The sequence below is a fragment of the Haliotis asinina genome, chromosome 2 (assembly GCF_037392515.1).
Source record: "Haliotis asinina isolate JCU_RB_2024 chromosome 2, JCU_Hal_asi_v2, whole genome shotgun sequence".
Taxonomy (NCBI): domain Eukaryota; kingdom Metazoa; phylum Mollusca; class Gastropoda; order Lepetellida; family Haliotidae; genus Haliotis; species Haliotis asinina.
The window spans coordinates 40091939-40119297 of NC_090281.1; the positions used below are offsets into that span (position 1 = coordinate 40091939).

General features: G+C 38.8%; 1 protein-coding gene across 1 annotated transcript in view; it reads right to left on the reverse strand.

The window, feature by feature from the left end:
- LOC137273703 (general transcription factor 3C polypeptide 5-like) overlaps positions 1-27359 on the reverse strand; it is a 273856-nt gene that overhangs the window by 26080 nt on the left and 220417 nt on the right. Inside the window, exon 8 of the mRNA XM_067806503.1 lies at positions 11571-11687. Coding sequence (XP_067662604.1) covers positions 11571-11687 — 117 coding nt within the window. The remainder of the gene's footprint in view (positions 1-11570; positions 11688-27359) is intronic.

Below are 27359 nucleotides of genomic sequence, written 5' to 3' on the forward strand. Positions count from 1 at the left end.
CTACTGTGAAGTGGAAAGAGAGAACTGTGAAAGAAACATTTTATGTTTTGACAGAAAGTAGTCACTCACTTCTGAGCTGTGATGCCAGTGAGGACCTCGGATTACTCCAGTTCTATTCAGCGGTCACAAAGGAGGATATGGTTTCAGAGTTCCCAGGTCTGTTTGTGGGTCTAGGTGAAATGGATGGTGAATATGACATCAAGTTGAAGACTGATGCTCAACCGTATGCTGTCACTACACCGAGACGGGTACCCATACCTCTGCTGCCTAAGGTTAAAGAACAGCTTGAGAAACTGGAGTCACTGGGAGTTATTTCGAAGGTTGATGCTCCAACAGAATGGTGTGCACCTATGGTGGTTGTACCTAAAGCCAATGGAGATGTCAGGATCTGTGTTGATCTGAGAAGATTGAATGAGTCAGTACTCAGAGAGAGACACACCCTCCCTTCGGTGGATCATACTCTCGGACAATTGAAGGATGCCAGAGTATTCTCAAAGATTGATGCCAATTCAGGGTTTCACCAGGTGAAATTGACAGAACAGTCCTCTTATCTCACAACTTTTATGACTCCATTTGGACGATACTGTTACAAACGGTTGCCATTTGGAATAACTTCAGCGCCTGAGTATTTCCAAAGACAAGTGTCACGGACATTGGAAGGTCATGAAGGAATTACAGGCATCATGGATGACTTTTTGATCTACGGGATTAATGACACAGAGCATGATGAGCGTGTTAGACAGACACTCTCCTCTCTACAGAAGGCAGGGATTACTTTGAATAAGGACAAGTGTGACTTCGGACAGTCAGAGGTCCAATTCTTAGGACAGACAGTGGGAGAGAAAGGTATCAGAGCAAGTGAGGACAAAGTTTCTGCTGTAAAGAACCTCCCAGAACCTCAAAATGTTCCAGACTTACGCCGGTTCCTTGGAATGGTTAACCAGTTGGGCAAGTTTATCACAAACCTTGCAGAGTTGACCAAGCCACTCAGGGACCTCCTCAGTAAGAAGAACTCCTGGTACTGGGGTGAGCAGCAAAGAGAGGCATTCTCAAAGATCAAATCAGCTGTCAGCAGCAGGGCAGTTCTCGCTATATTCAACTCCAACCTACCAACGAAAGTAACAGCTGATGCCTCATCATACGGGCTAGGAGCAGTCTTGTGTCAACGCCACTCTAGAGACTGGAAACCTGTTGCCTATGCGTCTCGTTCTCTCTCTGACACAGAAACTAGATACGCGCAGATTGAAAAGGAAGCACTGGCTCTCACATGGGCTTGCGAGAGATTCCAGGACTACCTCATTGGTCTTCAGTTCACACTGGAGACTGACCACAAACCCCTAGTTCCACTTCTAGGTCTGAAGGATCTTGATACTTTGCCTCCAAGAGTTCAACGCTTTAGGATGAGGTTGATGAGGTTTGCATACACAATCAACCACGTGCCAGGTCGTGAACTCTACACTGCAGATACACTGTCTCGTGCTCCAGAGAAAGGTTCATCACGTTCTGACCTGGAGGAGGAGGTAGAGGCCTTCGTGAACGCAATCAGTTTTCCCGCCTCAGACAAGAAATTGGATGACATACGACGTCACCAACATGAAGACGACATCTGTAGACAGATTCTTCAATACTGCATGGAGGGCTGGCCGGAAAGACATCAACTTAAGGGCATTGTGTCACACTATTGGCCTTACAAGGCAGATATCACTGTCTGCAATGATCTAATTCTCTGTGGTGGGAGAATTCTCATACCGGAAACGATGCGCCCCGGAATTCTGGAAGCACTCCATGAAGGACATCAGGGCATCACGAAGACACGAGAAAGAGCCAAGCAATGTGTATGGTGGCCGAACCTGAGCAAGCAAATCGGTGAATTTGTCTCTAAGTGTCATGTATGCGTTAAGAAGTTTGACAATCACCCTGAACCTCTGCTGCCATCAGAAATGCCAGAACGCCCATGGATGAAGGTTGCTTCAGACTTGTTTGAACTCAACAAACAACCTTATGTGCTAGTTGTGGACTACTACTCTCGTTTCATCGAAATTGCGAAACTCAACAGCACATCATCGAAAGTGGTGATCAATCATTTGAAAAGTATGTTTGCCCGACATGGGGTTCCTGAAATACTTGTATCGGACAATGGTCCTCAGTATTCTTCATTGGAGTTTGCAGAGTTCAGTAACGAATATGGATTTTGTCACGTCACAAGCAGCCCAGGTCATGCATCTGGAAACGGGGAAGCAGAGCGTGCAGTGAGAACGATCAAAACTCTCTTGAAATCAGCAGACGATCCGTATGCTACACTCCTGAGCTATCGATCAACACCCTTAAGTTGTGGATACAGTCCTGCTGAGTTACTCATGTCCAGACGTCTCCGGACGAAGCTGCCCATCCTACCACAGAAACTCATGTGTAGCCCGCCTGATGAAAAGAAGGTCATGGACCACGAATCATCCCGCCGTGAAGATAGCAGACTACACTTCAACAGACGCCATGCAGCACTACCCCTCCGACCACTGTGTAGGGGAGATGAGACATGGATGAGGGACAGAGGTGAGAAAGGGACTGTAGTCGACAAACTGTCACCTCGTTCCTACACGGTGCAGACAGACTCAGGAATGTACCGTCGCAACAGGAAAGACTTGAACTTCCTTCCTAAACAGGAGGTGGTGAAGTCTGAGGTGTCCAGCACTCCAGAGACCAGCGCACCAGCTCCAGTGCCTACTGGTGTGTACCACACACGATCTGGCAGGCCATCCAAACCACCTGTCAGATTTGATGACCAGTACCAGTGATGGACACTATTGATCCAGTGTTGAATTTAAAGTGTTAATGAACGTTATAGTTTAAAGTTAATAGTAAGTTTTATCATCTCTGCTTTGGACTCTAATGGTAATGGTAATTATATAATTTACCTTCTCATTTCCAAGTTTGGTTTTTCGTTTAAGTTAATGAGTGAGCATCATTTCCATCCCAAAGGGAGATGTAGTGGTATCTATTATTAGCGGTCTGCAATGTCACCAAGGGGCGACAACTGGGGTTGTCTTGTCTGAGTACGGCAATAAAACATGGCTCCGCTCACAACGGCTCGTTAGTGGTAATTACGGCCCTACATCTTGATACAACAAGAAGTGGAAGTGGAAGAGGAGAACGTTGCTGTCCCGTCGCTGTCACCACCACAGACGGAGGAACGAGCAGCAATTAACACCATCACCTGAAAGAAAAAGAATCCCAAGATAGTAGCCACCGGCTGCAATGGCTGGTTAGTCAAACAGTTGAAGAAAAACGAAACGACAACAACTCCACCATGGATGCTCGTGTTCAACTTGGGACTGAAGACGGTCTCAAAAGAAATGCTTGTCAAGCATGCAAGACATCATTCTGGAAAACATACTGAAGTAAAAACACTGTCATGTGATCAAAGTGTCGTCGATAGATTGCAGATAATGACAGGATGGCCACAATCGTGATGATGCTCGACGGAGCCTTGGTCAACACTCTGGCCTTTTCCGGCAGCAATTACCTCTTCTCCCGATTGTGAACCTTGAATGCGGCTCAAGTGGAAGACTAGAATGTGTTTAAGTGCATATGTATATATAAAAATCATGGGATCAAGGGTATGTGCTGCTTCGTAAAATTGAAACCTGCGGCAAGAAATGCAAAGCCAAATACTGCAGCATGCACATGATGTCCATTTGAAAAGGTTTCATCAACTACACATGCGAAGTGTGCAGCAATGGTGCAAAATGTCACTGTCGCTGTAAGGCTCACGCAGCTGATCGTGTCTGAGGCCATCTCATCTACTTGACAAAGAGAGGTTACCTCAACAAATGTAACTGACTGCTGAGAATAAGTATCTGACTGCCGCATCTCCAACATTTTTACCAAAGCAATGGGGGAAACACTTGCACATTTTCAAAATGTTTTCACTGGACGAAAGAAAAAAGTTTAACTATCAAACATATTGTTTGCTAATATATATGAAAAGCAATAAAATATTTTGCATCCCCTCAACCGTCTAATGGAAATATGGCTATTGCATCGAAGGACAGCCCTATTAGACATTTGTCTTTGCATGTGGAAATATCAAACCTATTAGAGATTTCACTTCGCTTCTGAATATAGCAAAACCCTAATAGAGATTTGACTTCACATGCAAATATATCACATATGTCAACATATCAAAACCCCATTACAGATTTGACTTTGCTTGTGGAAACTCAAACATCTAATACAGAAGTGACTTTGCACATGAACATATGTCGACAGTCAAAGAACTGAAAGCAATTGCCAAGCAGAGTGATCAGTTACTCCCACTTGAGAAAAGTCAAGCTGTTGGAGCTGCATGGTATTCCTTGCAACGACGGGTCAACACAACCCACGGTGAAACACCCCCATTGGTACTCAGAATGTGCTCGTGCACAATGAAAGCTGAGCTGCTACAGCTGCTGGAGGAACACCAATCGGTGGACCTGGAGTTCATGCTAAGCGGGCACCCTGTAGTTGAGTACCTGAGACAATGGAGGTTGGATGTTGACAAAAACATTGATGTCGACGATCTCAAACCCCTGATCACCACTAAAGTGGGTGAGGAGATGAATTATCTAGGAAGTGTCAAATTTCAGATCATGGTGAAGATGTAGCTGGACAAAATGCAGACGGATGGCTCCCCTGAATATGTCCTACCCTACTTCAGAGGCAAACAAGAAGTCGCACCCCAACCCGAGACCGTCAACGCGTCCATCAACGCCTTGTTTGCGAAGATATGAGAAACTCTACACACACATCGGGAACTCTGGAACACTACACACACAAGCACCATAAGGCCTGGATCAAACATTTCAACCAACTCGTACAGTCAATCGAAACACAGGGAAAGGAACACTCTGCAAGCGGTGCCTGCACGGCTTCGTGCGAGATGACCTCTTAAAATCGCACCAGGAGGATTGCCGAGGCATAGGACATCGGAATCGACATGCCCAACAAAGTTGACAACGTAATGAAATTTGAAAACCACAAACATCAGAAGTTCGTGCCTTACATCTATGTTGACTTTGAAACCCTTGTTGCATCCATGGACACCGCCGACCTGTCGCCTGGTCAAAGCTGTACGAACAAGATGGAAGAACACCAACAACCACTCCCTTCGTTTACCTACGTCCTGACGCAGCCAAAAGATTTCTCATGCGTTTTGCTATCGCTCAGAACTTTCTTGAACTTGAAGTAAACAATAGATTGCCAAGTGCAGGCAACTGGGGCGCTATCAAGAAGGCCTGCTGCCAAAAGTACTATTGCCATTGAACATATATGATATGAAAAGTGACCCTCAATCCACACACAACCCTAAACAATGTGACCCAATGATAACTATCACTCAATCAATGATAATACAAATTACAGAAAATACACTCACGTAACAACTTATACCAGACGGAACTGATTTCACTTATACCTTGACATTATACTTCTACAACCGCCTGCAGACTATGTGACCACATTCTGGGTTGAAGGTCAGCAGTTCCTACCTCTTGTCTAAAACCAAAAACCACCTGGAGGGCTACCACAGTAACTTGAAGCAGCACATGTACAAGGGCCACCCCAATATATTTTGTGTAATAACTAACATGCATAGTCTGAGTTCTGCACTAAGTCAACACTTGACTTGAATATGTACGGTAATCTAATTAATCAATGTTAAAACCGGAGGGAGGAGGAAAATCCTGTTGAGGGAGAAGTGTTGTCCCTAAGATGTATAGATGTCTCAATGATGGATAATTACAATGTAGATAATTTTTTGATGAAGCTACATAACAATAACTGAAGTGCAAATAAAATCAATTTAATGACAGTGACTAAATAAATAGTTCAACCTCACTTCATCCGCTGGCCTGGTGGTTATGTGGTACAGTGTCTGGTTTCAAATCTGAGAGTGGAAGTTTCAGTCTTGTTTGGGAAAATACCTGCACTTTGAACTTAATCTTGAATGATATTTTTCAATAGATTTCAATGATACTGTGTACAATAAGTTAGATTGCCAATATCCTTATGCCTGTGTCACTGTGAAAATTCACAAAAATGCAGCAAAAACTAGAATACTAGTGTGCTCCAGAGGGTCAGTTTACTACAATACAGCTCAATCGTGCATGAGACATCAGGTTAACAAGGGCTTGAAAAAGTGGTCAAAGAGACGGGGTAACCTTGAAGATAAGGTCAAGATCAACCAAATTGACTGGTGTCTACCTAATAGCACAATGTAGGCTGTCACCAAATTTGATGACATTGGGTACAACAGTTTATGAGATGTTACCTTAAGAGTCTGGGAGACCTTGAAAATAAAGTGAAGGTTACCAAAGTCAACTGATGTCTGTATAATCATCCAATGTAGGCTGTCACCAAATTTGAAGACAATGGATACAACAATTCATTTTGTGTTAACAAGAGTTTGAAAAGTGGTCAAAGAGTTGTGCTAAAGAAGAATGAAATATTTATAACATGTTCACTACTTTTTACTTTTTGCTCACACTTAAGATGCGTGAAATGACTGGCGTCTAGATAATCACTCAATGTAGGCTGTCGACAAAATTGAGGACATTGGTTGCAATGCTTTATGGAATATTGCATTAATATAGGTTCGACAAGTGGACAAAGTGTTGAGGTCATATTGAAAATAAAAATCAAGGTAACCCAAAGCAAATTGGTGTCTGCTAATTCCTCAGTGTAGGCTGTCACCAAATTTGAAGACATTGGGTACAACAATTCATGAAACATTGTGTTAAACAAGAGTGATCAAAGAGTTGTGGAGACCTAGAAAATAAGGTCAAAATCAACTGTTGCCTGTGCGATACCTCAGTGTAGGCTTTTCTAAGAAGAGTTTGAAAAGTGGCCACAGAGGTGTGGAGACCTTGGAAATAAGGTCAAGGTCACGAAAATCAAAAGATTTCTGCAAATGTCAGAAAACCAAGACAGGGCAGTTGTTGCACTTATGAAAATGTGCTTTGGCTTTCAAGTGACAACATTCCCCAGTTAAAATTCAAAAGTCTTGGCACTTAAATTCATGAACATGACACACAAGACAGGAAGCTATTGCAGTGTGGAAAAATTCATTCTGATTCACCTAGTATGGCTAACGATTTACTTGAATCAATGTCTAAAGTTGTAGAAGATAATTTATAAGAAAAATTAAGAAACTCTCCATTTGTCACTGTATCAAAAGATGACAAAATAACAAATCACAAGCGCCTAATATTTTAGTGTCAAATTATTTCACCAGACATGGACATTTCTACCTGTTACGTGAGCAACATGGAGTGTGTTGATATCATCGGAACAAGAATTGTCATTGCTATTTTGGAGAAATTTTAAATGGAGTTGAACTTGGGAAAATAATCTTCAATACACATGCATATAATGACTCAGATTACAGTAATGAGATAACTGAACATCAAGGTTGAAATACAAACCTCTAGTAGAGTGCATATGTCATTGTGTCCTTGTTGAAAGAATTGTCCCATGACACGTGTAAAATAAACGTGCGGTTATATCATTGGACATCTTGCTTTATGGCACCCCTCTCTGTAATGCTTATGCATGCATGCACATATGTAATCTTATGACCCTTGTTTGCATTCAGTAAAAATATAAGACTGACTTTAATATCGAAGATTTTAGGAAATAGGCAAAGAAGGAATTTGAGTCTTATGGGGGAAATTACTGTTATAAACACTCTAGCTCTCTCTTCTCTAGTTCATATCTTTACGGCTCTACCCAATCCATCTAATATGTTTATTAATGATTTGGAGCAAAGACTCTTCTCATTTGTATGGAATGGAAAGCCAGATAAAATAAAGAGTAACAATGAAAAAAGACTACAAGGAAGGGAGAATTAGGATGACAGATATTTGCTCCTTTATTGATTCAATTAAAATAGCAGCCCTAAAAAGATGTCTATCTAGAGCTAACTGTAACAACCCCTGCAACATTCCTATGAGATCTGTATTTCAGTTAGGAGCTAATATTGATCAGTTCAAGAATGTAGATAACACATATTGGCAAGATGTTTTTCAGGCATGGAAAAAATACAGATCCTCCTTAAAATTAATCCAGGTGATTTTCAGAGAATACTCTATGAACTGCTATGGCTGAACCATCAGTTTGCAGAGTCTTCTTTTTTGATTTATAATTGGTTCAAAATGGGCGTGACTGAGATTAAAGATATTTGTAACTCTGATGGGCTTCTACGATTTAGTGAATTTAAAGTGAGCTTTAAACTGTCAGATAAATTACCTTAAGTTAGCGGGAAATGGGAATTTTTAACAAATATTACTATACCTTGGGATACTATTTTTCTAAACTATAGAAAGTATACAAAAGACATTGAACTCTTAGATTTTCAGTACAGATTTATTCATAAAGTTGTCTATGCAAGAAACGAACTGGTAAAGATGAAGATAACAGACAATGATCGCTGCACATTCTGTAAAAAAGAATCAGAAAACATTGTACATGTGTTTGCTTCTTGTGACATTGTTTGGACCTTCTGGAATGACTACTTTAATAACATTTTATTCACTGATTTTGTAATATTATTAGGAATTTACACTCGCTACCCTTTTGTCGCTACACTTGACAATTTTTTACGGGAGTTAAAAAACCTTTTATCAATCGAAAGACATTGCCGGAAGAATAACAACATGGCAACATTGCAAATTTCCAGCAAAAGGAACTAATACTATAACGGGCAGCCTAATTATCTGTTTTTAGAGGTGTTGTATATATTACCCACTGGATGTATCACTAATATGTAAGAGGTGCTATCCTCTGTCACAACTATGCCACTTCTTACCCATTGTACCTGTTATGCTTATGTCATGTTGGCTATGCCTATATTACACCACATTACTACCTAAACGTCATGCCTCACTGAAATGAATAAAATATTGGAAAAACAAAAATATAAGTACATCAAACTTCATAAATATTTGGGTTGATTCAACTGCAAGTTTATGTAATACAAAATATAATTCAGCAGTGTGTCACTTCATGAATTCTGTAATATGTGTACTTTAGTTTGGGTATTCATTCGTATCAAGGTGAGGATAAAAAAACACTAAAAATGTGTTTTTGATCTGTGAGGACAAATAAACTCGCCAAAGTTTCGATCTACTCCTATTTGTCTTATGTGTATATTTCATACATCATTACCAGTATGTATGTTCAACATGAATGTATGCTACAGATTTATGTTTACAATGCATAAGCTGTTACATGAGCTTGAGGTGATAAAGCCTAAACCCAGCGTATTAACTGGTCACCAACATAGCCAATAATCAGTTTCTATCCAAGCTGTTGAGTGACCAAACATGCTCTTTCACCCATGCCCTATCACCAGACTAGCGTAATAGTACTTTCCTTAAAATAATCCATATACACTAGAAATGTATCACCAAAAACGCTAATGTCGTCAAAGATTATAAAGGATGTAAGTACATTCTTCTTTACAGTATGCCATATGTCATAGACACTTTGTAAAATTAAACCTTACACGATGATATAAGAGAAAGAATTAGTTTATATAGGTTTCATCTCTTGCACTTAAAGAATGCATATGTTGATAAAACTTAAGTGTACAAGCCACCAAAGGTTTACAAGTGAAACTTGCAACAAAATTACATGAAACGTTGCAATGCATGATATGTATTCACACTTGCTTTATTTCAACATATATGTTTCCAACACAATTAAACAACCAGGACTAAACAGTTTCCTGTCATCTCTGAAACCTGCCAGGTGATTAGCATTAATCAGTCTTAGCACAGCGAGTTGGGCAATCAGCGAGGGGTTTCAGGTGGTGAGTAGTGAAGTGACTCTGGAGCTTAATGAGTTACATACTTAAAATACATATGAGTGAAGTGACAAATTCAGACAAAAAGAATCCCTGAAAAGAATTTACAAAGTACGACTTAATATCAAGAGTTAGTCAGTTGTTTGTAATTAAAATAATTTCAGAATTTTGAGGCAATATATTATTCAAACATTACAGATTCCCATCAAATGACCTTTTGACATCCTTCAGCGTACTGTCCCTGCATCCCATGAGCTTCTTCAGAGATGTCAAAGCTGACCAGTTTGTCACCAAAAGGCTTGATATCCTCTGTTGTCTGTATGGTCAGGGGGAAGGTGGTCTCATGGAAGCAAGGTGATGAAAGTTGACCAGTTTGGCACCAAAAGGCGTGATATCCTCTGTTGTCTGTAAGGTCAGGGGAAAGTGGTCTGATGGAAGTAAGGTGATGAAAGTAAGGTCAAGTCTTCACCAGCCCTTGTCAGCTCAGGAAGAGTTTCCCTTTGCACATCATGATTCGAACCACGTGCACTGGAACCTGCTTGGGAGTTGCAGCCAATGGACATGTCGGTTAATTCAGAGTGAAGAATGAGTCAAAAAAATGGTATGGTGATTGTGTGGCCAAGAATCTGAAGGATGGGTGTGATCAACATGTTTGTTTACGAATTAGCTCTCATCACTAAACATGGTGTTTCTCCATTGACGTACGGTTCTTCCTACATGGTTCCATGCCCACTGCAGTCTCAAGCGCTTGTGTTGCTCAGTCATGTTGATTCCAACCAATGGACGGCAGCTTTTCAGACCAGCAGATTTACGACGATTACACACTGTACATGAACAAATTCTGACGTTTGTTCTTCGCCTGAATTCTGTATTGATTTTGGAGGAGGATTTGAACCTGTCTCGCAGTGCAATAAGGCGTAGGGTCCGGTCATCCCGTGGGGTCGTTTTCTTTTTCTGTCCCTGACCATGCCTCATTTTGATGTCACCAGTCACTCTATAGAGATTCCAAAGTCTGGATATCACGCTAACTGATTTGTGAAAAGTTTTTGCAACCTGTCGTAATGAGCTTCCACCATTAACCATGCCAATTGCCTCCCATTTCTGTGCAAAAGTTAAGTACTGTCTTGCCATGTTAACAATGTTTTTAAGTGTTGTGTGTGACAGTGCACATACATGTAACATGTAAATCTAAGTGCATGTAACTTTAGGAGCATGTAGTGCACATGCATGGAAAGCATCATGGTGAGTTTGAGTGAACTGCTCTTCACGAAAACGATAATACAAGGCACTGAAGTTAGTAAACAGAAATTTTGAATTGCCCTCAGAAACATGCGTTCCTTTAAATTTTTCAATGAGTATATTTTGTAGTGTTTGTATCGATAAACATTGAAGGAGGAATGTCCAAGATATTATTGATGCAAATTTACCTTTCTTAACATTACCATGACAAGTATTTTTGGCATGGGGAAGAGAAACCCAAAATATATACTGACATTGAATAGTTCCATCAAAGTCTATCAGGTGAAATCTGTATAAACCTTTATTTCAACATGTAGTTGAGTAATGACAGGACAAAACGTGTAAAGATTATTTGGAACAATAGAAAAGACATTGCATTAGATCAGACAGAATAAGTTACAATATAAGACAAGTTATGAATAAAATTCAGTGAGACTGGATATTTATTGAGTAACTGTTAAGGGAGACTAGATGAGTAGGTATAGTTACATACTTGACCATCATTCTGATGGAGTAGCTTCTGTATCTGATCTTCATGAACATCACACATTTGGTAGAACATCTGTCTGTATGGTGGCAATACATCAGGCTCAAACATGTAGGTACTTTCCTGTAATGTAAACACATGGTTTGGGTAAAGATCATCTGACTTGCAGCAATAGTGCACTAAATCTACAATTTGACATCAAACTTGTTGCAAACAATTATTTTGAAAGACACAGGATCAACTAGTCATCACATCTGACGGCTCTTGAAGCAGTAAGCTGACAAAGACATCACCTTCCAAAGAGGCACTGTATCCAGAACCTCTTGCAGACCACAGGAAGACCTATGTTGTTTCAGGAGCAGGACCGCTCAAGAGTGGTTTACCACATAGAATGTGACTGCAGTGACACCTATGTTGGAGAAACATCAAGACCACTCTCCCTCAGGTTCAAGCAACAGCAGACTTCAAACTTGTCAGACTACAAAATTTGTAAACTTTTTTAGGCAGTACACATCAAGAAGCACTATCAAAAGAGATGAAGGATACCACATTCCCAATGACTATCATCACTTGACAAAGTAATTAATAATATTTCTTGTGTATATTAATTGTTTCTATTCAACCATGTACATCAACCCCGTCCATTGTAAAAACATTTCACCTGGCTTCCGATCAATTGCACAAGCTCTAATTTGCCCTTGTATGTCACCCTACTGGCTTCCTATCAACTTATTCATCTCTTCAAGCGCTGTACATCAACCTCAATTATTGTAACAACTACTCCCTTATCTTCTGTAACAATAACTCAAGTATATATTCTCTCAGTTTGTTACTCCTGCATCACTTGCTTGGCAAGGAGATTAGAATCTATGTTGAAACATTGCCTCCAAAGAATACAAGAAGTTGTTTATCCATAACAATTGTCATTATTCTTCTGAGATCAATTTGTTAGGTAGCAGTTTACTAAAGTCGAACTTGAATCTGCTTCAAAAGATTGGTCATTTTCAAAATGAAGCAGATCTCACTTATACTGCAGTAAACAGTATGGGGATGCATAACGAAACATACCACTTCTGTGCTAACAACTCCCTGTTTATTGCATAGAGCGGGAGTTTGATGTACATCATTCAGGATAAACAAGCCTACTGAATGTTGATTAATTCCATCACTTGGACAATGGAGTGGGTTTTCACTTTGTGACAGTGGATTTGATTTATAGATAGAATCTGTCAATTAGTTGTTAAATTAGCATCCTAGCAGCATGTTCACAATTTGTTGATCTTAATCTCCCATCCAACAATGTGCTGCTTGCTAAATGACCTGTTGTTATTTTCCTGCTTGACACTGCATATAGACTTCCAATGACCTGGTTGTAGTAACTGTCATCAGGATAAAGGCGTGAGAATAAACATGGAAGCTAGATCCCCTCTACGCATCAAGAAGAAATCGGTATCAGATGTAAAAGGATTGCAAAAAGATCTTTATTGAAGCCTGTACCTTTCAAATTGATGAAAGAATTCTGAGCACATCTGTGCGAGAGAGAAAGACATGTCATGCAGACAAATTCTCTAACAGCTAGCAGTTCTAGCAGCTAGCTGAAGATCTTTCAGGAATCAGGTCCTGAGTCCTGCCACGATTCCGATTTGGGAGGTTGTCACCATGGAAAGGAAAGGATGCATAATACCATGACAACTAAATACTACTGTTCCAAGATGTACACTGATATTGCAACACATGCCCAGACATGTAAGGTGTGTCAACAAACCAAAAGGCATTACCACAGCAAGAAGACACCCCTACATCCACTACCTGTGGAAGAGCTCTTCACCTAGTGGCGTATTGATATCCTTGGTCCATTGCCAACAACACCAGACAAATACAAGTTCATTCTGGTCACCACTGATACAGCATCAAGATGGTATGAAGCTTTTTCACTAAGAAGCCACAGAGGTAGCAGATGCTCTAGAAGTCACATGGACAAATGCAGCTGAAAACACCACTCGAGCAAAGGAGGTGTATTCCAAACAATACAATCGCAAGGATAAAGAGCCAGATTTCTCACCAGGTCAAAGAGTTTGGCTATACCGACAAAAAGTGGGAAAGAGCCTTTGCAACAAATTAACCAAAAAGTGGTATGGTAGTTATTATATCATTCATTTAGGTTCAAATTTCACAGTTAGATCCATGGCCCATAGATGACAATGGCGAACAAAACAATGAGCCACAGCATGACGGCAACAATGCCGAGTCAATGAGTTCAATCAGTGATCAGTCACCTAGAGATAAGGAAGTCGATTTAAAAACTAAGGTAGGAAATCCAAGAACGCAAGCCAAGAAGAAGAAAAGCATGCAAGAAAGCTCAGCTGGACCCAGTACAACAGTTCCAAAGCAGCGACCAACCATAACCAAACAGCAATCGACCATTACAGCACCAAAATTGGATGTTGAACCATATCATATGTCCAAACAACTCATTTTGAATTTGTTCCTCCCTACCTCATACAGGAGCACATCAATGGCAGATGGAGTAAGTGATTCAAAACTGACATTCTTGACGATGAGATTGCTACAGATGCATTATCTAATCTTTGAATACATACATACATCACTTCTTAATGGTAATCGTCTATCAGAGGAATTTTTCAAATCCATGTTACCACACAATATTTGCTCCTGATACATGCTTGTGGTCGCCAGATAATTATGTACCTGCAAAAGGTACATGATCTCCTCAATAAACAGTACTGTTAACCACCTGGGAAGGTATATAATGGTTTAAGACACTGGTTGTGAACAAATCATGTAAGCCTGATCATCACACTTGATTTACAAATTTTGAGCCTTGATCTGATCAACCAATCTCAAAAGTGAAATACACAATACTGAAATGGAACCAATTTGAATGCAAAACGAAAGCGAAGTAAACCATACTGAAACAGAACAAACTTAACACGAAACAAATGTACATTGCATTATTCACCGTCCATGCTTTCTTCCAGGTCATAACTTCATGCAATAAAAGTGACCTTTTAATTAAAATGCGTCAGTAGAAAATTTATTTGCAAGGAACAATATCTTAATGTATGTATTCTGAACAAATAAGTCACATGTATATTGTTGGCCGCAAGCTAACTCTCATTTGTTTTGAATTTTTCCTGTAAATCTTCTGTCTGTGTGAAATAAGTTGACTGCCAAATCAGGATGTGGAACCATTACAAAGCCTTGTGGAAAATTAAAAAAAACAGTACACAGAGCCAAGGCAAGCCTGATTCCACATTCAGACACCCAGATAATAGCAGGAGGAACTTGTTCCTCAATACCAAAAAGACAATCTAACTACCCTATACTATTCTACCATTGTCCATCAACTAAGTTGATACCCTGAGGGTATGGTGTTGATGTTCCCTGAGGGTAAGGTGTTGACGTGACCTGAGGATGACTAAGGTCGGAAATAGGAAAAGACCCCTGCAGCCTGGGTAATGACTCAGGTACACTAAGCATGGGACTCTCCTCCAAGTGCATACGTGGAGAAGTACCAGAACTCTGAGGAACTGTAGAAAACTGGGAAGACTGACTAGGCAGAGGTGTGTTTCTGTAAGCTGGAGGTGATATGGAATGGGTAACATTCATTGGATGCCCACCTTCAGCCCCTAAACAGTAAGTGTTCTGCATTTGGGTTGATATGTCATCTGCCAGTCGATGCAAAACCCCAGTACGGAGGGACAAAGGAAGATGTTGCAGACATTCCATAGCCTCGACAACATCTGGGTCCATACGCTCCAGATTATGCTCAGCCATAGTGAGAAAGTCAAATATGGACAAGTAAGTGTTGTAACAGTTTAGTGCATGAAGTGTTATGGGGTAATGTCAAGTGTCAAAAAGTAACCAATAACAAATGAGAATATACAAATGTACCTAACTAAAGGCAAAAAGAATCTCACAAGTTATGATTCAACAACATACAACATTACTAAATCTCAGAATAGCAAATGCAAATAGGAAGGATGAAAAATGTAACTCCTCTAAAAAGGATACAAGATGGGATGCCTAGTGTTGGAAGGTATAATTGTGACTAAGTAGTAAATGTATAAGTCTAAGCAAACATGATTCAATATAATACAACTAAGTGAAATACACCATGTTGCATCAAAGGTCAAGGTACTCTGCAATGTAGAGTGTATAGAGACTAAGTTATGTCAGATATGTAATCTAAGAGAATGATAATGTTATTGTTTTCTGAAACAAGTAGATTTCAAGGGCACGAGTATATGGCTACAGATGTGTGACAGTCAAGGAACAAAAGTGAAAAGTAAGCAAGTGAAACAACAAAGTGATTCAGAATGGATCCACCCAATTAATGGAAACACCCAGATGTCAACAAAGTATGAAGATGCAACCAAAATACGAAACAAGATGTAACCAATATGAGCGGGAGGACTAAAGGACAAATCAACCCGAGCAACTGAAAGCCCAGAATAAACTGTCAAGATATTGCCACAAAGTCTACCAACAATATCAAGTATTATGCAAAAGTATGAATAATGCAACAATGAATGTCTATGAAGGAACAAGACAACACAAGACGAGACACGATGTTTTTGTGCGCGGGAAATGCAAAAAATTTGAAATCTCCAGCAAAAGAGGCCAGAGAAACGTTAGACCTCCAAGAAAAGACCGGAATGCCGAGTGAGCAGTGGAAGAGAAGATTAGAGACAGAATCAGGTGCAACAACTTTACCCTTGTACTATTAAATTATATTGAATTACTGTAACAGATAATTGTTTGCTGAAAATATTTACTGAAACTGTGATATTGTTATTTCTTTTCTTTCTTTTTTTTATATACAGAATATTTACTTGGTTAGAATAAAATGGATGCAAATCAATGAAATTGCAATTGCACAATTATATTTATAAAGGTTCAGATATTTAAAGAATGTAGAAATAAAAATCTATTCAAAGTTGTAGGAATAAAAATATAGCGAACAGTATTTGCTGTATATGTATACACACAATGGTGAAATGACTGATGGATGACAATTTTCTTTTCTCATTTTTTTTTCAGGATGATTTGAAACAGCACATGATCATGGCACAAGATTCCATTCAATGAACAGTTCAACATACAATCAAAGAGTTCATGGGACACATATCTCGGATGTGACGAAAAGTACAGTTCTTCATGGATGAGTTCAGTCTATAAGCATGTCAGATCAGCTTGCTGCTGAGCAATATGTACAAGTCATATGGTTAGGGCTCTAAAGGTCCCTATAGTGTATATATCACAGTGAATTATTCAATATCCTGTTAAAGTACCTGCATAAAGTTATCCAAACATTCAAAAGCACATGGTCAAAGCCATGTTTACAATTAACCTTAATTAAAATGTATATTCCTAAACTTGTAGAATTATTGAATAAATATTACTTTTAATTATATTTTGCTATTGTTTAAAAGACATTTTGCACCTTTTTATAGAGAATTATGAAGAAAAGAGGCAGATGGAAATAGATTAGAAAATTGGCCATACCTGGAAAACGAAATGGTGCTTCCACCTCAGCAACAGCAAGTGAAGTGAGGTGGGAAACTGGTGGCCAAAGGAAGTCAGGACAGAGGGCACAATAGCCAATAAGAACATAGGTAGCACATCAAAGGAAGTCTTTGATGTGCCCTATTAATAGAAAAGGGAAACTCCCAAAGAATGGGTTACCTGGCTAAGAAAGGAAGTGAAGGGAAATCCTTGTTGACAAGGCTCCAGAAACAGAAGAAAAAGGTGAACATGTACAGAGGTGGCATTCAAAGGCAAGACACAGATGTAGCCGTGTGTTTGATGGTTCGGCTCTGGGCTGCTGCTCAAGACGACACAAGGCAATGGTGGTGAAGATGAAGATTTATTAAATGGAGAATGAAGCTGTTGCTGAGTCAAGTTCTGGAAAACGAAATGGTGCTTCCACCTCAGCAACAGCAAGTGAAGTCATAAAACTTCAGAACCAAGTAAATAATTTAAATATCATAGTTCAAATTATCACAGTACTATCAGCTAGTGTATATATCACAGTGAATTATTCAATATCCTGTTAAAGTACCTGCGTAAAAGTTGTTCAAACATTCAAAAGCACATGGTCAAAACCATGTTTACAATTTACCTTAATTAAAATGTATATTCCTAAACTTGTAGAATTATTGAATAAATATTACTTTTAATTATATGTTACTATTGTTTAAAAGACATTTTGCACCTTTTTATAGAGAATTATGAAGTAAAGAGGCAGATGGAAAATAGATTAGAAAATTGGCCATACCTGGAAAACGAAATGGTGCTTCCACCTCAGCAACAGCAAGTGAAGTGAGGTGGGAAACAGGTGGCCAAAGGAAGTCAACTGGAAAAAGGTGAAGATGTACAGAGGTGGCATTCAACAGCAAGACACAGACAACATGGAACAAATGAACATTGAACAGAAAATGATGTCTATGAAATATGTGATGAATGATTTGTATGAATTATGCTGAAATACAGCATTAATAACATACTGCTACATAAGCAATCCAGCATCCAGTAAATGTCCAGCAAGATTAATGCTACTTGGAATAGGATTAAAAGATTAAGCGTACTCCCCCTGTCTGGTCATTGAAGTTGCTCTGTTAGGACACATTCCATTTGTTTATTCTGTATTTCATTGGGCACACCCATTTTTGTACCTGTCAACCAATCATAATCTTTGTCCATCAGTAGGGTTTAGACTCCCAACACGGGTCAGCTCTAGCCCTCAGACCGACTTTCTGTGGCCACTCATGTTATTCCATTCTTGTAAATAAAATTGTGATTAGCTTCATGCGTCTTTGGACTCTTTGCTGAGCCAATTCCCACAAGCAGACCAGCATGCCAGTTAGATAAGGGGTCTCACCAGAAATAATTTGAATATGTAGTTTGTACTTTTTCTAAGTATTCATAATACTGGGACCTTGCCACACTGAAGCAACCCCAAGATGACAAATTGGACAAACCCTTTCTCTACACGTTGTAAATGATTGGTTGTTGGATTATTATAGGCAGTTAACAGTTAGCCTTACTGTTCAGTAACAGTTCAGTAAAGTTCAAACTTTATGCTATCCATAAAAATTGTCCTGTAATAATAGACTCCTTGCAAAAGTTAATGTACAAGTCATCTCAAGTCATCACTCTCTTTGTACTTAGTCACTATGCAAAGTTCCTAGACATGAACACATCTCCAAACACAATGAGAGGGGTGAAAGTAACATCCATGAAGTTGTGACGTAGGAACCACTGTCGACACAATGTTGTGGGCTGCCTTCTCAAAATCCAAACATATACAGTTGGATAAATATGGCCTTGAACCTCAGTATAGCTGGTGAAGCACAGAGGAGGTAGAGTATAAAGTTCCATCAAAATAGACAACATCCGAAACATATAGAAGTTCAGGATTGGTAGCAGTGGCGAAGACAAGGATGCAACTGTTATCTCCATCATCAGCGATGAGAACGTCCTCTCAGACTTGTCTGGCACCACTCTCCTTCAAGTTGGATAGTTTCTCCACTCTGTATGGTCTGGTCTTTCGCCTCACTCAGTACATGGATGTTCTAACACTGTCAAACATAGGAATGTGCTGTAAGATATCATTGGCAGGGACTATGCATTTACTTCTGATCACTTTCTTCATCAAAGATTGTGTTAGTGTTCTCATTTCAATATCAACACATACAAATCTAGTTAACCGGTTCATTCCAACAACACCAGTTGCCCTCTTCTGCACATTCATGATGCCATGGTTGACAAATGCCCAAAGGAACCAATTGATTGTAATGCTGCATGCTGACCAATCACAGAGAAATGCTGCTGATCTGATTTCCTCCATGTCCCCCAGACAATGGTTTCGAAGTTACAGCAATGTAATATGGCTACAGGAAGTGTCAATGACAATCAGTGTCTGGGAGCACATCATGTCATGTCACAATGACAAGATCTGTGCATCACTGTCAGTCACTTCGGAATCATCTCAGGACAGGAGACTGCAAATGCCACAAATGCTTACATGGCTGCCCAAAGAGGACACACACGGTACTGTTGCATCCATAATCCTCTATAAACACTGCAGTACTGTTACAAAGTCATCATAATGCCATTTTCTGAACTGTTATATGTAATTCTTTAACAAAGGAGAAATATATCTGACATTTATTCCTGATATGCATTTTCATTGCCTCTCAGTATATAATGGGCCGGTCTCCCCTTTATTGAAATAAACTCTCTCTTACAATGGTACTAATGTCTACTCCATTGTTAATCACAGTCCATGTTCTCCAAGGCATTCAACACTCCAATTGTTATTAGAGCAGTGTTGAGCATTGCCACTCTCCACTGCTTTTCAACAGTCTGGGTTTATATTCGATGAAAGATTCAACAGTCTGTGTGTGAAACGATTTTAGTATTGCTATTTATGTCTACGATTCATTATATGAACTATTACAACGAATGAATGAATGGTTTAATTTAGAAGAAGGTTTTGTAACCTTGTCACCGTTAATTCAATCAATGTGCAAACATAGTATCTTAGTATTCACTCCCAATGACGAGTAACAAACACGTACCTCCTGTAACAACATCTCATAATCCCTTTTCTTGCAGACATGTTTTCATTTGCCTGTATAAGCCCCCGACATTGCAAGCAATTGTTATCAAAACACATTAATAGTTCTTCTGATTAACACACAAAGTAATCTCTCTCGTAAGAAAGGCTAACCTTTGATCATTACTGCTAAATTGATTGAAATTATAGGTACAGTACGAATTTAAAATGTAAAACCCCCAATACGCGGCTCTCGCTGAATGAGAGGTGCTTTTCATAACCCCCAATATGCGGCTCTCGCTGAATAAGAGGTGCTTTTTATTACCCCCAATACGCGGCTCTCGCTGTGAGAAGCTAATTAATTTGCCCCATATACGTGGCTCTCGGCCTTAATGAGTTAATAAAGATTGACTGTCTTGCTTTAGTTGCTTTGAAACTGCTTCATCGTTGAACAAATTTGCAACACCAGAACAGTCACTGTGTGACGAAACAGTAGTACTAAGAGTGTTATTTAAAAACACTTGTGCTTTAGTGACCATTTCATCAATAGTCTCCTCAATTGTATCTATCTTTTTGTTTGTTTTCTTGAAGTTTTCAAGATCTCCAGCTGAGTGGTAGACAAGAGCTAGATCACAGATAATGTTTACGACTTTATTTTGTAAGGAACAAACCTGATCTATTGTTCCCCTAACAGTCTTGCGACTGGGATACTCTTGTTCTAACAAGCCTGACAGTTTAGTTAAAGCCGTTTTAGTAGCCCTCTTTTTCTTTTTAAGGTCGGCTATCTTTGATTCAGATTCAAGTTTACTAACTGACACTTCTTCTTTGACTAACGACATTGCTGTATGGTTTCACAACCTAATGTACAATGTGAACTAAACACCTAAATAAACGAACTAAACTGAGATTCAAACCACGCTCTGCTACCAAAAAATGTAGCGGAGGAATGCACAGTGGAAGTCTTTATTAAAAAAAAAAACAGTCTGAAAAGAAATACACCAAACTAAACGAACTGAAAGGGTCCTAGAAACTATGTGCAAGTAAAAAATAAACTGGGTGGCTTTAGGTAATATTTCGACCTTGGGCCAAAACTAAATTAAATAATATTTACAGTGAAAACCAACTAAACGAACTGAAGGGACCCACAAATTGATTCAACAAGAAATGTATTCACAAATACAGTAAATTTCAGGCCTGTTTGAAAATATGCTCAGCTAAATGTCTTAAAACTTAATTTCTAAGTACTAAATGTCTAACAATTGGGCCCAAGAAACTATTATTCTCCCAATACTAACGAGGCAAGTTTTCACTGTCAAACCTAAGCCCCAACAACTAAAAAGTGAACACATGTGATTTTCTCTCTTCCATCGCATGTAGAGCACGTGCCTTTCGTGATATGTGTGCCTTATTGTGAGTTTGAGTATCACGTTTAATGATTTGTACACGAACAGTTTCACACACGGATGCATTTTGGAGAAACCCTTCTGAACAATGACTCAAACGGAACATTGGTGTTTGACAATTCCAAAGGATCACAAAACCTGAGATTCAGTGAACCGTTAGCGAGAATGCTAGGATTTACAATGATTGACTACTCGCGGGAAATAGCCCCTGGCACACACATCATTGGAATGAGCTTTCCAGAGCTAATTGCTTACCACGAGCTATACTTTCATCTCGACCAGCTTAGCACAACGGATAATATACAAAGTGGGCGTCCTTCCACGTTGTTGACAGCCGTCGCAGTTATAAAAGAAAAATGCAATGAGGGTTGCATCGAGTCATTTTCATCGCATCAGTATAAAAAGTTAACAAGTGGTAATATCCTTGAATTGAGGATGTCAATTTTAGATATAAAAAACAAAACTGTAAATATAAGATACCTGAGCATAACACTGCACATAAATGGCTAGTAATCAAGGACCAGGAATGCGAATAAAATGATGCGTTAATACAAGTTTGTCAGATTTAGGTGATACTAGGGGGTTTGATGATGTAGGAACAGATGGTAAAATATATGCTTTTAAGCTTATGAAAAGCATTTACAAACGAGTTGAAGTTAATGGGTCGGGTTCTTTTAACCTAGATACAACAGGATCTGAAAACAACAAACGACACGATATATTTCAAAACAACGCTGGTGAATGGAAAATACACCCTTCATTCGGGGGTAAATTGCTCGATTTAAATAACTTTGATTGGCCAATAATTCAACAAAACTCACGATATTACCAGCTCAAATCAAACACTATTTTCACCATACGTTTTCATAGAAAACAAAGACCACTACCTAAACAAAGTCGCAAACAATGGAATCATGCACGTGGCTTACGTCGCAATGCAAAGACGCAGTGTAATCATCACACCAATCTCGAATAGAGCAGCCTTTATGCTGTCATGCAAACCTGGGGAGAACACTGTATTACAGTTGGTGTCTGAATTTGATGGTGTGACTACTCTCCTAGAAAACCTAGTGGATGGTACCACACTGGCTATGCTATTCTTCCTAGGTGAGCCACAACAGAGCAATACTGAGATCGTTAAAGGAATCAAACTCTGGTGGGCTGAAATATGCAAGGATGACATTTGCTCAATTTACATGCAGGTGGGAGGTGACACACACACCAGTCTGCAAGGAGTCACAGTGACAGTGGAAGACACTACATCTCTAGCCAAGATTTTCCTAAATGAGCATGTCAGTTTTATTGGTATGAAGTTCATACATGAGGCATTACCAGAAAAACTGTTGGAAACTACTTTCTAACATATATAAACAATGTCATACAATGTAACACTCAGTGATCTAGGAGACATAGAGGATTTTAATTTACCTTGTACATCTTATACTATAAAGATAGAGTATACAAACGAATGCCACTAATAGCTTTTACAGAGCTTGAATGGATAATTAACATAAGACTAACTAACCCTTACATTGTTTTTAATCAAAATAACCTCGTTTCCAAAATCATTAATAACGGCATCCTTTTCACATCCTAAAGGCCTGGAATAGATAATAGTGTACAATTAGCACGAATACCAAATCACACTGGTTACATGTTAACCCCAGTCGACGATAAAGCCTTTTTAAGAGCTGATAATTCATATGAAGAAGATGTTAATTTTATTATAGACCCACACACAACACTAATTATAGACGTATACCTCATAAAGAGTCCCCTGGGATTAGGAGCAGTAGGGGTTGGATTGTTGACAACAGTCGTAGCTGTGTCAGTGGTGCTAGGACTTGAAATACCGAATGTAGTTGCAGGAAAGGTTGGGTCGGTGTTTAAATTTACATCCCACAAATTAAACCGTAAAACAAAGAAACACGATGGAATTAGAATACTTGCTGTATCAAAGTTAAACACAACAGAAGATCACGTTTCCACTGCGCTAAATGATAACAAAATCTCAGAAGAGGAGTTTTGTTTGATCTTAGGCGAACTAGAAAAATACAACAAAATAAAGAATGAGATTAGATCAAAAGTTCATAAAAATTCTATAAGCGAGGACAAGTAAAAAAGTACATAAAACAGGGGATTCAACAAGCTCATCAGGCATTTATCGTGAAAACCAATGGCATTTCACATTAAACTGCTTCGCTGAAATCAATATAGATGGGGAGGCCTCTGCTCCACCTGCGTATTCACTCTATTAGGAATTTTTACTACTACTTGTTCATCCTATTAGAGATGTGTTCCCCACCTATGTATAAAGATGGAAGAATTTAAGCAGACTACAAACATATCCTTTACTGATGTCAAGCCTCTGATTGTTGGTAAAATCAGAGAACTAAAGTATAGAAAATATCTTTTGATTATTGTTAGTAATAGAAAGATAACCTTATTTCCTTTCATAGTTGAAAACCAGGATAATCATCGTTTAAATTGGCTTGTAGGTTACATCCTAGACATGATAAAACGCAACACGACACTGAGTCCATAATTGATATAGTTTCTTTACATAAACACAGACCCACCATGTTCAAAAGCTATATCAATCGTGCATTAGGTGAATATAAGGAACTACAAACACCTCCACCTCCACAGCGCCAGACAAGCCGCCCCGCAGTATATAAAAAAGACCTTGGGCTTTAACACAATAAGAGAACTAGATTTTTGTTACACTTTCCCCATAATCGTTAGATACTCTAAATAAAGCACATGATTCCTGGTATGGTTATACAGACACACCCTATATTTTTTGTGTTGCAAGCCACCACACCTTACCCTATTAGAGATTTGTTTATGCCTGTGTATAATAATGGAATTGTGGCGAGCTGAAAACATATTTTGGGTTGCCATTGAGCCTCTGATTGTTAACAAACTCAAACAATTAGGGCATGGTGACTATATACTGACTATTGTTATTAAAGAAAAGGTCTACAAAGAATATTTCCCGACTCAATCCCTTGCTAATAGTATAAATATAAGGGTAGCCTTCTTCTTACTCTCAATAAGAGAACTAGGTTATGGGTACACTTTCCTTATAATCAAAAAAGTTACTCTGAATAAAGCTCATGATTACTGAAAAGCTACACAGTCACACACCCTATAATTGTGCTCTCAGCTGACGCGACCGCACACTGTGTGAACCAACCAGACAATATCGATCATGCTATAAACAGTGTCTCGTTGCCATAGAGCTGTCACGTGATCGTGGTGTTAATAGCACAGGATAGACCTCTTAAAACTGAATTCGTACCTGAAGGTCCTGACTACCTCTATCAGTTGGGTGTGGGCTTATGGTGTATAGTTGTGCAGCTGTGAATTGTGAGTTTATATCCCGCCGTTGCCTCAGATTGACTCCCTTGCACAATTTCGTGACGCAAGGGTCTAGCAGTCCTTGCAACTTTCGTGCGCAAGGGATCATGAACATACCAGTTGGGTCACTGAAAAGGGCCTTTCTGGGCGGGGCACCCTCAAAAAGAAAAGGCACTGATGCAGTCCTCCTTGGGAGAACGCGCAACCACCATCTTTCTTAATTTTCACTTGGGGGACTGTGGCTACAAATGGACCTCTTTTACACTTTTTTTTATTCTTTCTAATCTTTCTCTTTCAGCTTGCATATAGACATTCAGTTCTAGTTAATAGGCCATACTGCCACCTACACAGAAATAGTGTGAAGGGAGATGGATCGTGTCAATTTGAGTTAAGCGTTTTGGGAAAGGGGGTCCAGATCAATGTTTTTGATATTAAATACTTATTTATTGAATATGATTTAAAACCCTCATTACTTATACTACTAAAGAAAAAAAAACCTTCAGTGGGGAGTTAAATGGTCAATCAAGGCGGTAGGCAAGCTTTCCATGGGATCCTGTTAAAAGAACAAATGAATCTTTGGGTGCAGACATGTTGGTAATAGCCAAAAGCCAAAAGGGAAGGTGAAAAACATTAAATGTAATAATTGTACCTTTATTTATTTTTTCTATTTACTTAATTTTTTATTTAAAAATAAAGATATAATATCCATAACTCCTGCCAAATGAAGGCCATAAATCACTTTATTCCCAAGGTCTTGGTGGCTGTGACTGCACTTTTGAGTGTTGATGTCTAGGTCCCCCCTGTGCCTCCCTTGTGGAATGTTTGGTAGGAACATGTAATGCTTCTGGTTGAATCCCCTAATCACATCAAACATAAAACACTGCAAAAATAGTCCACATTCACAAGCTTGTAAATGTCTTGGAAAGATGTTGTTTCCAAGACGTTTCCAATTTTGGATAGATGATGTATCCATGACATTTCCATTTCTGGAAATATGAGAATTCAAAAAAATTTCCAAATTTGGAAAAATAAAATTTCCAATGCATAAGAAAAGCAAGATTTATGGAAGTCAACTTAATTATTGTGACCTGTTTACACCTGATGAAGGATCAAGCATACGCTCCAAAATGTGTTATTCACAAAAAGAAGTTGACATCCATAAATCTTGCTTCCTTATTAAAAAAGTAACTTATCTAGTTATCAGCTAAGCAGCAGGTTCATTCGACATGCAATGATGTGATTATCACTCTAATACACCTGAGGGATTCGTCAACCGTGTGGTATGTACAGCCGGTGAACATTTTATTGTATTGAACTTGCTTGATTACATACTGTTTTGTGATAAGCTGTCAGTTTTTACATATATATGTGAATGAGGATCATTAGACACAGACAACTGTAATTGTCTAACCTATGACTACTTAGAGAATAATTGTATTTGATGTTATCTGTATATATTTATATGTATTTAAAGTATCATATTTATGCAATAGTCAATATCTATGACATTGAATCTGCCACTTCGTGTTGTTGTACATTACGTTGTATGGAGTAGTGTTGACATAAGCAGTAATGTTGTTCACAATCCAAATTCACTTTCATGAATAAAAATAAATATATGTTTAAACCAATGAGGAACCTTGCATATTATGACATGGAAAACTGAAAACTTCTAGGGTCAATATCGCAATGTTGGTTCAATGTTGGTTCCTTTCTTTTGTGTGGATAAGATTATTAAAAAATGAACGACTAATGCCATGCTCCTCTCAGTGCGAGGGAAGATGATTCACGTAGTGATTCTTATCAAATTAGATATTCCTTTTTCATCCAAACAGAATTCCCTAATTACTAATTACAGATAATTTGAGTGTGTGTGTGTGCACATGCGTGCGTGTGCATGCGCATAGACTCATATATAATAACCAACTTGACAGGCATGAAAAATCAGGCCATTCGTTGCCATAACAACAATATTGATAACCCCACCAGAAGATAGAAAATAATTTCACACTACAAAATAAACTGGAGCATCTTATCATACGAGTTTCCAAACACTGAATGAAATAAATACTATATGATGAAATGGATCAGTGAACATTATAATGGCATAAATTATGCTTTCATGACTCATGTAATGGTAAAAATAGTTAAGGATATTTACAAATTTTTAACAAAGATCTATTTATTCATTGACACACTGATAAAATGTCAATCATAAAAATACCAATATCGATAACCTATTTTGTTCAGTATATAATCACTATCTTAATTAACCCATGACTAAACACGTCAAACTGACACCAATAGAGTTTTTATCTAATATGTAAAAGATCATCATTTCTTCCTACCTGAAAAAGGATTACAAGAATTTAGAATGAGATATTTTAATCTCAGATCAATTTGTTTGGTAGCAGTTTACTAAAGCAGAACTTGAATCAACTTTTC